The sequence below is a fragment of the Channa argus genome, chromosome 3 (assembly GCF_033026475.1).
Source record: "Channa argus isolate prfri chromosome 3, Channa argus male v1.0, whole genome shotgun sequence".
In the NCBI taxonomy this organism is placed as follows: domain Eukaryota; kingdom Metazoa; phylum Chordata; class Actinopteri; order Anabantiformes; family Channidae; genus Channa; species Channa argus.
Genome location: NC_090199.1, coordinates 26,680,777 through 26,694,724, shown reverse-complemented (window position 1 = coordinate 26,694,724; position 13,948 = coordinate 26,680,777). Strand labels below are relative to the sequence as shown.

The 13,948-nt window shown below is 41.2% G+C and overlaps 2 protein-coding genes across 2 annotated transcripts; one reads left to right on the top strand and one right to left on the bottom strand.

Annotated features, from left to right (window-relative positions):
* The first annotated feature begins 934 nt into the window (after positions 1–934).
* On the top strand, positions 935–3,346 carry LOC137123968 (CDGSH iron-sulfur domain-containing protein 3, mitochondrial-like). Its single transcript, XM_067498447.1, has 3 exons — positions 935–1,188; positions 1,586–1,702; positions 2,884–3,346. Exons 1-3 carry the CDS (start codon positions 1,108–1,110, stop codon positions 3,070–3,072), a joined length of 387 nt encoding a protein of 128 aa, XP_067354548.1. The 5' UTR covers positions 935–1,107; the 3' UTR covers positions 3,073–3,346.
* A 2,482-nt stretch (positions 3,347–5,828) lies between these two features.
* LOC137123967 (polycomb complex protein BMI-1-like) lies at positions 5,829–12,740 on the bottom strand. Its single transcript, XM_067498446.1, has 9 exons — positions 12,382–12,740; positions 11,602–11,729; positions 11,129–11,225; positions 10,984–11,039; positions 10,732–10,861; positions 10,335–10,374; positions 10,100–10,198; positions 8,587–8,667; positions 5,829–7,168 (listed from the first exon to the last, which is right to left on the bottom strand). Exons 2-9 carry the CDS (start codon positions 11,717–11,719, stop codon positions 6,788–6,790), a joined length of 1,002 nt encoding a protein of 333 aa, XP_067354547.1. The 5' UTR covers positions 11,720–11,729; positions 12,382–12,740; the 3' UTR covers positions 5,829–6,787.
* Positions 12,741–13,948: the final 1,208 nt, after the last annotated feature.

The window sequence follows — 13,948 nt, the reverse complement described above, 5'->3', positions numbered from 1 at the left end:
GGACTGAAAAGACAAAATCATTTTTGTCCTGGCCTGACTTCTGATAAACTGTAACTAAATAATTAGTTGCCTTGTAGCTAAATTGTATTATTTTGACCAGTGAACAATATTAATAAAAAAAATCATTTATTTTACAGAATATGAAGAACATTTACATTCTACGTGTAATTTCCTACATTCTACATTCAATTATCTTACACCTTCAAGGATGGGAAACCTGCAGATTTTTATTGCCACATCCTCTGTAAAGCATTTTGGTGTAGCATGTATAACCCTTTTTGAAATAAATCAGTTATTATTAATTAAAGAAAGGTCCTGTACAAATGTATACACTTCTGCTCTGATTTCAGTTCATACTGAGAAAAATAACAAGTGAAAAATAACACCAGCACAACACACCTTACATAGATTTTTGCAGGTCAACAGTGTGGGTAGAGAGTTGAAGGCAGGTCCAGCTGTTTGAGTTTAACAAGTGTTTATGAGACACCATTTATAGTGGAGGTAATATTTGGCTTAATTAGGATGAATAGATTGTTTGGTAATGCTTTATAGCTCAGTTATATCCTAGCTATTTTTAAGTATAACAATTAGATTGCCTTAAATCTCTTGAAAATTTGTTTCCATATTTATTCATAAAGAACATACAATATATCATTGAACAAGAACCAGCTAAAAAAGTTAATAGAAACTTCCAGTTGATCAGTTAAGGCTTTTTTTTTTATTGGTTACCTATATGCGCATAAACACAGTCCTATGAGAAACAACTTATAAGAAATCACTAAAAAGTGAGACAATTATTTTTTATTATTTTTTTGGTTTCTTTCTTGCCTTCTTAAAATAGATTTTACCTTTGTTGTTTCCATGTTTCTTTGACAGGTGACGGACGTCGGAAGAGGAAGGGGAGGGGCGAGGCGGGAGACAACGTGACAGCGTAGCACGAGGAAGGCGGGCTGTTTACAGTCTTCAGCCAATCACCTGCGGCGGAGCGGCTAGTTGCCTCGCTAACGTCTTGTGCCGCCCGTGTCCTTTAAAGGCTTTTTTGTTTGTTTGTTTTTTTGTATTTTAGTGAAACTATTACGACTCCGTCCGCTGGAACTTTGCTAAAAGATGAACACGGCCTTGTTTACAGCCGCAGTGCGCAGAGGGTGCATGCAGACCGAACGGTCCCTGCCTCTTTTCCCCTGCATGGTAAGCTTCTCCACGCTGTCTGTCTCACCTAATGCCCAAACTGATTTTCGTCGCTGGGCCTTTGGCGTTGTCTGCCGTGTCCACCCAGCTTTTAATGCGCCGGTATAGTCTTTGTTATCTGAGCAAACACCAAGCCTGACGCACCCTCCTCCATTCACCTTTGGCACCTCTGCTGACAAGGCTGCAGGTACAAGACAGGACACGTGCAGACCTCGTTTCCTACCAGTGATTTGAAATAGATGTATAACAACAACAGAAAAGATATGTCCTGATTTAACAGGATGTCTCCTCTGTCCCTCTGTTGGTGTGCCAGGAATGTGTGTTCAGATATTGAACTGCATTTTACAGCTGTGGCCCAGTGCTCTGCGTCCCATGTGATGGTGCATTTTGTGTCTAGGTGCAGTATTGTCAGCAGTCCACACAGTCTGTCCCTGCGGCCCGGCTGCCCTACAGGGTGAAGGTGTCTGCTGGGAAACGCTATGCCTGGTGCGCTTGTGGACACAGCAAGAAGCAGGTGAGCATGTTTGGCGTGGGCGAAAATTTAAGATTTAAGACATACCTGGAGCTCACCTGGGTCAAAAGCTACCTGCAGTGTGGCCATCAATAAAGTCACAAACTCACAACTGCTTTAGATCCCATAAGCTTTTCATAAGTTTTCTTTTCTGATTGTTCAACTTGTCTTCTATAGTTTCACTTTAGGCAGCACATTTACATGAGTGTTAACAAACTTTTTGCCGCCTTACTTACTACAAGAACTGCTCTGTTTCATCAACGAAAACTGCGGATGATGCCCTCTGAAGGAGCAGCTGAACCGAGGCTATGAAGTAGAACCAGATGAATTTACAAATTCCTCCAGATGACATCAACATAGGAATCATATGAAGCAAGTTAAAGATCAGTGAAGTCGCCCTTTAGGGAGACACAGTGTGAGCAGCAAGCTACATTCCAGCAGCTTGCACAGAAATGTACACAGATAACATTATGACCACCTGTGCAATCTATTTCAATTTTTAAGTTGAAACTGTCAGAAAGGTGATAATTCTACTATGTGTTTATTATTGAGGTCAAAGTAGGCAGTCGAGTGAATTCTAAAAAAAAAAAAAAAGATGGTTCTAATGTTTTGGCTGCCCTATTTAGTATGAATGACGTAGCCAAAACAGTAGAACCATGTCCGCTTGTAAAAGTAGAGTTCATGGCAGAGCCACTGTATTGGGTTGCATTAAATTGCACACGTGGTCATAATGTTATGCCTGATCGCTGTATATCTTGTAGCATTCACATGCAAATATGATAAGAAAGTGATGAGAAACTCCAGCCTTAGCACATTTTCCTGACTTGGAACCAGCAGGATGTGTATTCAGAGCCAATTGCTGTCTTATTGTCACAGTTAGGATCAAACCAGCAGCTTGGTTCCTTTACAGAGAATGGCCGCTTTCTGTTTTTGCAAATGAAAATTGCAACCAGAGATGAATACACGTTAACAAGAATTTAGTTTCCGTGACCTTGGCAGCTGCATTTTTATGTGTTTAGGGCTGAAAGGAGCAAATATTAAAACCCTTAAATTTTTTTTCTGTGGATTGACTTTGTTTCCTGAAACATACGTTTTGCTTTGATGTTAAGTCATATTTAAATCTTTAACCAGCTCTAAGACTAGTAAGTTGACTTTCTAACCTGGTCCCAAAAATGCATTTTCAGCCTTTCTGCGATGGAACTCACAGGACAAAAGCGCCGGGCATTTCTCCTCTGCACTTCACCGCCGAACAAGACAAGGCGGTCACGTTGTGTGCCTGCAAGCAAACAAAAAACGCACCGTATTGTGACGGCTCGCATATTAAGGTCATCTTTCGGGATGTAGTGAAGTCGGTGAAAGGAATCTTTAAATGAAGAGCAATGTGAAGCGGAGGAGAAGTCAACAGGAAAGAAATCTGTCTTCGTCTTGTCTGAACAGAATCATGATATTCTATAGTCTATCAGGGTTAAAACTCATTCCATTTGATGTTGGAACAAAACACATTTACAGCAGTTTACCCTTGTTGGAAAACATCATTTCACACACACGTGATATTTTCCGATTACAACTTTTTTTTTTTTTTTACTTCATTGTTTGTTGTCCACATTCTTATACAAATGTATAACCTATTAAAATGCCTTAAAACTTCTTGTGCCTGAGAACGAGAGAGTTAAGTGAGTGTTAACAAAGCTGTAGGTGCTGAAGTATCACAGTATTGACTTTGTTCAACAGCAATACCGGTATGAGCATCTTCACATCCAGGTCATTTTGAAGAGATCTGGTAAGTTTACCTCATGTTTTGTTAAAATTGACATTTTATTTTACACGTCTTCATCAGCCAAAACAAATTTTAACCAGCCATGTAGTTCAGTAGTTTAGTTCAGTTCAATCTTAGTTTAGCTCCTTTATTTTTTTTTTATCATACAGCAGTTAAGAGGTTATTTCATTCCAAAAAGATGCACATTTCTAGATCACAGATTTCTGCATCTCAAAAAAGGATTTGTGTTTAAAAAGCCACATTGTTAAATTGTAAAATGTAAATTGCGGCCCAGGCCCAGATTTAGCAAGAAAATGACATCTTGAATAGCTCTGAATATATAACCCTACAGAATTATCTGTCCTCACACTCGAGTCACTCTGCGCTCAGTTAAACCTGCCGCTGCCTCTTATCTGCCTCCTGATTGGCTCAGCTGCGAACACATGAATCCGGAAGGATTTTCGTAATCTCCTGGGTCAGCTGGAATGTGAAACTTTGCTTTAAATCTCAGTTACTCTTCTATTTTCCCTTTTTCTGTTTGACTGACCTCTACATATTACGTTGTAACCTTCAGACAACCTTGGGTAGCGGCTCTGGCAGCCTCCAAGAAAGCTTAGCTCATATCAGCCCCTTTTCTAAATATCACTCTAAGACTCCTGCGCATTTATGTGGTTATATCCAGTTTGGATGTGTTTATTTGCAAAAAGTATCTAAGATTGTGGAGTTGATTAAACATTTTGAGGTAGTGTGCTTCTTCTAAAGCTTCTAGTTTATGATGCACCACATTTATGTACAATACTTTTGATGAAACATTTTATTTATTTTCTAACTGCTGTATTTAACTTCTGTACAGATAAAACCACATGGCACTTTTAATTAAAGGCCTCCTAAGAGTAGTCTACAGAATATAAAGGAGCTGAGGGTAGCAGTGCCACCTGCTGTATTAGAGAGCTCCTGTGTACACACACGTGCGCACACACAGGTGTTTTAATCACTTGTCTGGACTTGACAGATGTCCCACTTGTTGGTTTTGTGTCCTAGCTGGGGCTGTTCCACAGCAGACCTAAAGCACAGACATGACAAATCAGCCATAATTAATTATCTTTATGTTTACATGTGTCCTTTACTCAAACGCTGATCACCAGCACAGGTGTTTCTACATGTTCTGACTTTGCCTTTGAAATAAATAAGGTACTCCGTCTTTCTGTCCATCTTGATTTTGCGCAGGGTAATGTCGACCAAAGCTGCCTGTTAACTGAGGTCACTGAACTTAGCCAGTGTGCACAACAGCAGGACTCTGGAGCTTCCAGCCCCCCCAAATATGGAATCAAGTCCGTTTTATTAATGGCAATGCCACCTGCGCTTTAAGAAGAAAAGAGTCAGAAAGATACACCGCTGTAAAGTTTCTATAGACGCTGCAGTCTGTACAGCCATATCCCAAAGCTACAGATCTCAGCGGTCAATTAGGGAGAGTCAAGCACAGAGAGCTGAAGAAGTGAACCTGCAGGAGCTTCACACATTTTAGTTATACACACATTACAATATCGCTGTGCTGTCTATGGCATCGGTGTTTACATTTAAAAACACAACCAGGACCTCATTACATTGCTCCCCTAAGTGAACCACACCAGAATGGATGTAGCCAAATCAGTTTGGTTTCACTAAGAAGTAAAACCAAACCTCTGTGCTGAACTGGGAGCAAAATACCGTATGGGCACAATAAAACAAGAACCGCTGGTCCAATTTACTAAATATTCTGGGTACAAATTTAAAGATCGACATGATGAAAACTGTCTGTGAAGAAGTTAAACACGCCGACACATGCATGAAGCAGTGCCCATTGTAAGTACCTTTGCTTTTTTTCTGTTAAATCAAGAAATGTACACTTTTAAGTAACCAGTTAGGTAGAGCTGCTGTACCAGTAAATATTGACTATAAGCCACTACTAAATATCTTTTTATGTAATCTTCATCTTTGGTTTCAGGTGTCACCTTTATGCTCCTGCAACAGCCGTAGACTGAGGAATTACGTGGTTAGGTTGTTGTGACTATCTCAGGATCATGACGTCTGGATAAACTCTCCCACTGAGGGTTTAGTTAATCACCCAAAATGCATGAAGTTGACAGAGCTGGCAAATTGATAGAAAGAACAAAGCGAACAGATCACGGTGGTAAGACTGAAGGTTTTTGGTCTAAAAATAAGTTGGACTTGACTAAATATATTCGTGGCATAAATTACATTTCAATGTAACGATAAATAAACCACATCTGAGTGTATGTGGATCCTTATGATTTCACATTTCTTAATTCTCAAGATGTGCTGCACAGACATCTTGCAAAGTTAACCGAGGGAAGCATAAACAGGACAGTAAGGTCAGAAAAACCTAGTAAGTAAACATTTTATTGACCTAAAACATGCACATATGGCTGATAAAAAGTATCATTGTTGAGAAAAAACAAAACAAAACCAAAAACCAAAAGGAATGTTGAAATTTGTAGAACTACAACATACATGGCCAAATATTCAAATCCCTTTTGAATTCTTCAGACTGCTGCCATGACAAAAAGAACGTAGTCTGCTCACGAGCTCGGTAGTGCTTAGATTTCTGTAAATATAAATGCTTCTCATGTTGGAAAATACTTGTTGGTTTTGGATTGTGTGATTATTGACCATTAACAAAGTGCGTCAGCTGTTTTTGTAATGCATGATCTACCTGATGAGTGGTTGCTTATACTGGACATTTATACAGCAGTTAATAACATGACTGTTCAAAGGCAACAATTAGCTTCTTTTTTCTCTTTACATCTGACGTCAGCAGCGATGTGCACACACACCCTCCAAACACACACACACACACACACACACACACACACACACACACCAGCTCCTTTCAGCATTATGTCTCATGTTTTATGGAAGCCAAATCAATGTGGATGGAACTATGGAAATGAAACAGACCCACTGCATATACAATACAAAACGATTACAATCTTGTATAAAAGATAAGTTTATACATATGTATACACACATGCTCACTTTTGATACATACTGTACAGTTTGTATGTGTGCACTGCTCTAGTCTAACACACAAACACGCACGCGCGCGCACACACACACACACACACACACACACACACACACACACACACACACACACACACACACACGTGTCTTTTTGGCTGCACTTTTCAGTCTTTCCTGCTGAAAGATGATAACAGTAATCTGCCTCCCACGTGTCCAGAAGGAAGAGGGTTCGAGCTTGTCTTTTGGCTCTGTAGGAAGAAAGAAGGGAGCAATTCAAACACTGTCCTCCCTGCTGCTCCCTGTGCACGTTAGGTTGTCGGAGGCAACCCACTTTTGTCGCCTCCCCTCGCCTCCTCTTTGCCAGCCCCGGAGTTCGTGCCATTGACAGTCACCTTGCGAGCATTGGAGCCCTGCTTGGAGGTGAGTGTGTGTCGCTGAGTGTTGTTGGGCACAGTGGTACCGTTGGAGCTTTGGATGGCAGGGGAGAGGTTGTGGGATGCAGGACTGGACTGTGAAGATGCTCGAGGCGGCTGGGCTGCAGCAGGACTGTGGACTTTGTCGCTCTGGGAGTCGCTTTCTGATGTTGGGCTGGTGTTGACACCGTCCGAGTGGCCCTGGGCAGCAGACTGCGATGTCCTCCTGCGTTTCCGTGTGGGTTTGACCAGATACTGTAGGGGTATGGGTCCGGTCTGCACACGGATAAACAAGGTTTTAGCACGGGCGTTACGATATGTTTGTACAATCTTCCGGAATTTACAGTACAAGCAATAGGGTTACATTTTTCAAATGTCGCAAAAATCCCTGAAAGCCAAAATTAGCTATGAATTCATTCCAATAAGCATCTCGTTTGAAGCCAAAACCCAATATGTCTTATTCCGATATCAGCAAAACTCTCAGTGAGCCACACTATGGCACTAGGTTGTGCGTTCATTTCCTTAGCAAAGGTACAGGAGTTTATTTAAAAAAAAATAAAAATAAATAAATCCTACATTCGTCTTCCTGCTGCAAGAAATACTTAAGCAGTTGTTATTATCCACATCTTAACATTGTTCATACTACTTCACTCGTTACTCTTCTTTGTAACATTTGTTGACAACTACAGTGCCCAGGTGTTGTAAGGAATTTTGTGTTGCATATCATGCCCACCTGTCCCTAACCTCACATTTCCTATCTGCCTTCTTTCACTTTCAGTACAATAAAAGGCAAAAATGCCAAGTATCTCATTTTCTTTTTAGTTCAATTTAATTTGTCTCATTTAAAAACAGCTTGCAAAGACTGTTATCCGAACAATTTGTGCCCATACGTACATGTTGAACACCACATTTCATGAAATGAACCTACTGTTTTGTTTGTTTTAAAGGGGACGATCACACTACTGCAGCATCAATAGGAATTATTAAAAAAAACAGCAGAAACTAAAGCAGCACACCAACAGGTTTACTGTTTTTACTGTATACTAATGTAAAAGAGTAAACCCTTCCATGGGGGTGAATACTTTATAGGCATTGTATGCAGGTTTTGGAGCAACATATGTTGCCAACATCTTTTTTAGGGAAGGTCTTGTAAATTCAGCAACTTAATGTCAAACCACATTATGCATGTATTACAACAGCATTGCTCCACAGTCAAAGAGTCCAGGTGCTAAACTGACCTGTCTCCAGTTTAGACCTGTCACCCCACTGAAAACCTTTGGAACTTGAAGATGCCAAAAAATTAAAAATAAAATACAGAGGACATGAAATGTAGAGCAGCTGAAATCCTTTCTGCCTTTGCTTTAAAAAAAATAAAGCACAGCTGAAAAGCTTACAGCATTTTGTTAAAGGAAGAGGAGATGCAACACGGTACCAGAAGTGTCCCTGTCCTGGCTTTTTTGAAATATCTTGCTCACATCAATTTCAAAAATCAGCACATATTAAATAAAATCTTAATTTTGACAGTTAATATGTTGCCCTGGACTACTTACAATCAAAAATAGGTTACAAATTATTTGCCAATCATTCCATTCTCCTTTTATTTACATTTTGCAAAGACTCCCAACTTTACTAAAAATGGGGTTTGCAGAAACATTCTTCAGGAAATGGTCAGAAATTTAAAAGCTGTCACTTACTCGTCTCCACTCATAGAAGTAGGCGATGTCCATTAGTGTGTAGTAATCCTTCAGGGGCTCATCTCCGTACAACACCTCCACCTGTAATGCAAAGTCCCATTTTAGACAATGTGTCAAGTACAACAGAAGAGCAACAGAGCTCATCGGCTCAACACAGCAAAGGAAGCTGTAAACACAATCTAAATTTAAACTGTTTTTTTTTTCAAAGGCTGATGCCAGTAAGTTTGGACTGAATCTGCCAAAATATGCCACTGCTGACTCACCACAGCACTACAACTATGTGCAGGTTAGAAAAGTCGATTCATATTGTGATGCTAATAAAAAAAAAAAAACCTCTGTATGGAGCTGACAAACTGTTGTTACTTGAATATTAACTCAATATTGGATAATCCAGTTCTATTGTCGATGACCACTACTGGTCCTGCATTTTAAGCTCTAGCTATCTGGTAGTACTGTTATTTGAGCACCTCATCACATAATGTGTGCATTTGATTAAAGGAAGGAATGATATTTTTCTAGTTGGGTTTAGAAATGCATTATGTTGTAACGAATAATATCGGAATACAGGTTTTAATTATAGCAATATCCTGTGTAATCTAATCCAGATCAATTATATGTGCTTCCAAATAGTAACATGGAGCTAGCAGCTAGCAAGGGACAGTTATTGAGGACGAGCTAGCCACCTGTACGCTCATTGCTTTACAAAAAATGTAATTTAATTAAAGAAAAAAATCAATTCTGACGTAAGATTCGAACAACATCCCAAAGACTGATTGCAGCTACAGTTGTAGACGATTAACCAACAGGTTAAAGGTAAGTTAAAACATATTCCAGCAGGTCACAGCAGGAAATGCCATTTAGGTGTGTGGCAAATATGGGGTAACTAGCTCTGCTTACTGTGTCGCCTAACTGGAATTAATACTGTTTTTATATATTATCATATATTAAGTTATTACAAACAGCTGAGTATGAAATACATCTCGTAAATGGTGAAAGCAACAACAGAGGTAAAAAAAATGTGGCTGCTGGACAAACACTGCTCACAGTGATATTAATACATAAATAATACATTCGAATATCATATCCTGTAATAGCTTTAATTAACAATTAAAGAATGACCTTAGTTTTGGGTTTTACCTTATTTCACTCGTTACCAGCTAGAAATACATTAGTGGCTAATTAAGTACATTACGCTAATTGGAGCAGCTGACTTATTCTTCGTTTCCACGTGTAACTTAATCTCACACCGAAAAAAAAAAAAAAAAAAAAGTGTTCAACTAGACAGACTTAATATCGATGCAGTTTTTGGGCAATGTCCCCAACTTTGGACACAGACCGTATGATTGGGTCTCTTTCTTCACATGAAACCTTCAGACTGGGACTGCCAGAGCTGCATCAGACAAATGTATGCAAATTATTATGAACAAACCCGTGCAGCAGTGTTTGCGGTTGTGACGGAGGGAAAAGTAATTTTACGTGTTTTTTCGTGAATGGGTGCATTGGATCTAATTACCCGGTAGTTGTTAGGAATGTCCATTTTGCTCCGAAGGAACTTTGCTAAGTGCATGACGGACATGGCTGCTGGGCACTGCAGGAAGCGTTTACCATTGGACTGAGAACAAAGAACAGAGTGGAGAGGGGGCGTATAAATCCAGGGTGGAGTCTGGAAAACCACATTAAACGTGAAGTGTGTAGGCTTCAAGTACTGCTTCACCCAACCTTGCTTCTTAACTGAAATCAGTTTTTACCTTGTCTCCTTCCATCTCTGAATGCTGCCTCTCATTGCTCCTGCAGGAAAATATTGAGAACAAAGCAACGGTGTTCAATAATAATGAAGTATTCTTTTCACACTTAGAAAAACTCATATTTACTGAGATTAACATAAATAAGTCATTTGACTTTCAGGCAGAAAGTCAGGTCTTGTACAGCGTTCTCACATGTCCACGATTAGCCTTTTCTTTTGGATTTGCATTTTGGATTTTTAAGGTAATTCCACTTTATTGTTTTGACTATGTGCAGAATCAGGTAATTATGTCTCATTGCTTTTCCACTCGTTTCACCAGTGACTTTCCGGTAAACAGAGAGCACTGAGAACGCACTTTGCCGTTTTTTTGTAAAAAAACGAGAACTCAAGAAGCAACTCACTTGTTCCTCTCGTAGAACTGGATGGACAGACTGACGATTTCATCCTCCGCTATGTTAAACGTCTCCACCACTTCCCCTGGTTCCAGCACACGATTCTCGGCGTAGAAGTCCCGCCTCCGTTTCATCTCATCTGGGTTCAGTGTTTAAAAAAAAAATGCATCATAAGAAAGAAACCTAACTATAAAGGACTATGACTAAGATCTGGCTTAGAGATCATTTGTTGCTGTGCATTTTCACAAAATGTGGTCTAACCTTTGAATAACCCTGGAACAAGCTTATACACAATATCTTGTAGAGTTTTGTCGGCTCTAGAAAAACACATTTTTATATAATTAGAGATGGCACACATTGCATTCAGATGTCTTTTAAAAGGCTGATCTAAACCATTGCTGCTTACCTGATGCTAAGCTGTGGACATGTCTTGTGAACCTGGACGTCGCATCGAGGGCAGAATTTATTTGTTTCCAGGAAGGCAACAATACAGGTTTTACAAACTAAACCGAGAGAAAGGAAACGGACAGATGAGAGAAAGCCCTAAACGTGACCTCAGCGTGACATCTTCCAGATTTAAATCAAAGCTGAACAAATGCCTCCTACACAGTGTCACCCAAAACTTCAGTGTTGCTTTCTGTGCATCATATAATTAAAGAATGGGCAGGTTTTCTCTAAAGTGGTCTTCCTCTAAGCCTACGAGCATTAAAATCACCATTAAGATGGAGGTCACAGCATAAGGCTTGACATTATGTCCACTTCCCTGCTATCCCAACAAATGCATGAGGTCTGTGGTGAGGCCATTTCTCACTGGGGTTAACAATCAATATGCATGCATGCAATGCAATGTAATGTAATGCTTTCATGTGAGAAACTTACAGGAGTGCAGACACTCTACGATGGTTGTAGCATCTATTAAGTAACCAGCGCATAGTGGGCATGTGAGGTGGGGATTCAAATCTGTGATTTTGATCCGGTTGGGCTGCATTTTATCCATCTGGACAGATCTGCAGAGGAAGCAAAGGACACAAGGAGATGTTCTTGTTACACACACACGGGCATGGCAGCCTATGTAAATGGGCAGAACGTTGATGCTTGTGGGGACTGTTAGTGCTCTCCCGTGTGGTCACTGAGTGGCTGCCACTGAGCTCCTCTCAGACAATGTCTGCAGCTCGTCCTTGGGGCAGCAGGTTGGGAAACCACAACAAAGAAAGCTGGTGGCCAGCAAAAACGACATCAACCACATGTTGGAGGAGGAAAAAAGCCCTTTGGAAAACGGGAGCCGTGCAGCTAAATGCTGGCTGCACGGTGGTACACAGCAGCCGACTATTGAATCGCACCGTCTGGCCTCATCTTGTGCATCAGCTCCGCTCCTCGACAAGCGGACCAACAAAGAGCGTTTCCAATGTCTCCGGAGCTCCGCCGCCCGAGCGAGCACCACGACCAACACACGCCCAGTGAAAACACCGACACCGAAGGGCTACAGAGCCACTAAAAATCCCACTGGTACACAAAGCAGCCATCTTAAATTCACTGACAGTGAATCAGGAGGCGAACAAGAGAGACAGAAAATGTGACACCGTGCACTTTGTGTGCGCCGCAGCAAAACAGCGGCGAGATGTATCCGCTAAAGCGCGATCGGCTTTGGGTCGTTCCTACCTGATTAGACATAAAAGTTTCCCTCTCCTCCCAACGAGGATCCAGGTAAATTACTTGGACTTGGATAGAATTTGCAGCAGCGCCAGAAAATGGCTTTTTTCAGCACCGTCAGAGGACTGCCCATTTTGGATCACGTGATATTATTTTGTCGCCTCGTTCACGGGGCATAGGGGGTATCCACCGACTTTCTGCAGGCCCTGCTCCCTTTTTTTTCCCTACACGTTCATTTAGCTCAACTAGGATGCGCACGCGTTTATTCTTTTAATGTCACATGTGTTTGATGGTTTTATTTCAGTAAGTTCCACAGGAGTCAACGCTGCCGTGTGTGCTGTTGGTCAGAGTGTAAATGATTTGCTCTGCATTATGGAGAGAGGCCCCTGCAAGCCACTGGTCCTGGGCCCGAGCTCTGGGCTGGCCCACGAAGATCGGGCATTTTAATTAAAAATGTGCAAAACTTTTTTTTTTTTTTTTTTAACGATTTGTAATTTTAAAAAAAAATTAATGCATTGCTCAAAAGGATGAGTACGGAAGCCTGTTTCTGCCTCTGGGGGGGGGGGGGGGGGGGGGAATCATTAACCTGTATCTGTTTAAAGGCTGCAGGTCCTGATGAAGTCGCCCCCCAGGGTACTGAAAGCCTGTGCCCCACAGCTATGTGAAATCCTTCAGCACATCTTCAGCCTGAGCCTGCAGCTGGAGAAGGTTCCTGTTAGATGGAAAACTGCCCCAGTGGCTACAGACCTGTGGCTCTAACCTCCCACATCATGAAAGTGTTGGAGAGACAGGTCCTGGACTTCCTTGGGCCCCTGGTGAAACCAACTCTGGATCCCCCCTCCAGTTTGCTTATTGGCCATAGCTGGGGGCATAGAATGCTCTCATCCACCTGCTACACCGCATCTACACCCACCTGGACAAGCCTGGGGGTCTGTAAGCCAGAGACTGATCGCAGTCAAGTGAGAACGCCACAGGAGATTCTTTCTCCCAGTGGCCATTAAACTATTCAACTCATCCCCCTTCTGTAAAAAGAAGGGGACTGAGTGGTCAAAATGCATAAATTGTATTGTTTTAATTACATGTATTATTTTTTATTTTATTTAGGTTCACTTCTATAGCTGGGTTTTTTCTTAGCTCAGCTGGTAAGGTAGTCATCCACAGACCCCCAGGGTCAGTGGTTTGATCCCCGATCCTGGCTATGGCTATGTCGAAGTGTCTCTGGGCAAGACACTGAACCCCTAACAGCCCATTCCCCTCTCCAGCTGTGCAGTGCCGGCCCAAACCCGGTAGAATTTGGGGAGGGTCGCATCAGGAAGGGCATCCGGCGTAAAAACTGTGCCAAATCAACATACGGACGATGATCCGCTGTGGCGACCCTGAACTCATGGGATAAGCCGAAAGGACAAAAAAAAAAAATTGATCAATAGTTTAATTTAATTTGCTTAATGTCTTGGTTTGGTAGAATTTTTTCACTTTGTTTCCTACTTTTTATGTGGAGAGCAGCTGTAACAAGGCAACATAATTTCTCTATAGGATCCATAAAGTTGTTTGAATCTTGAATCTCAAAGTTATGACT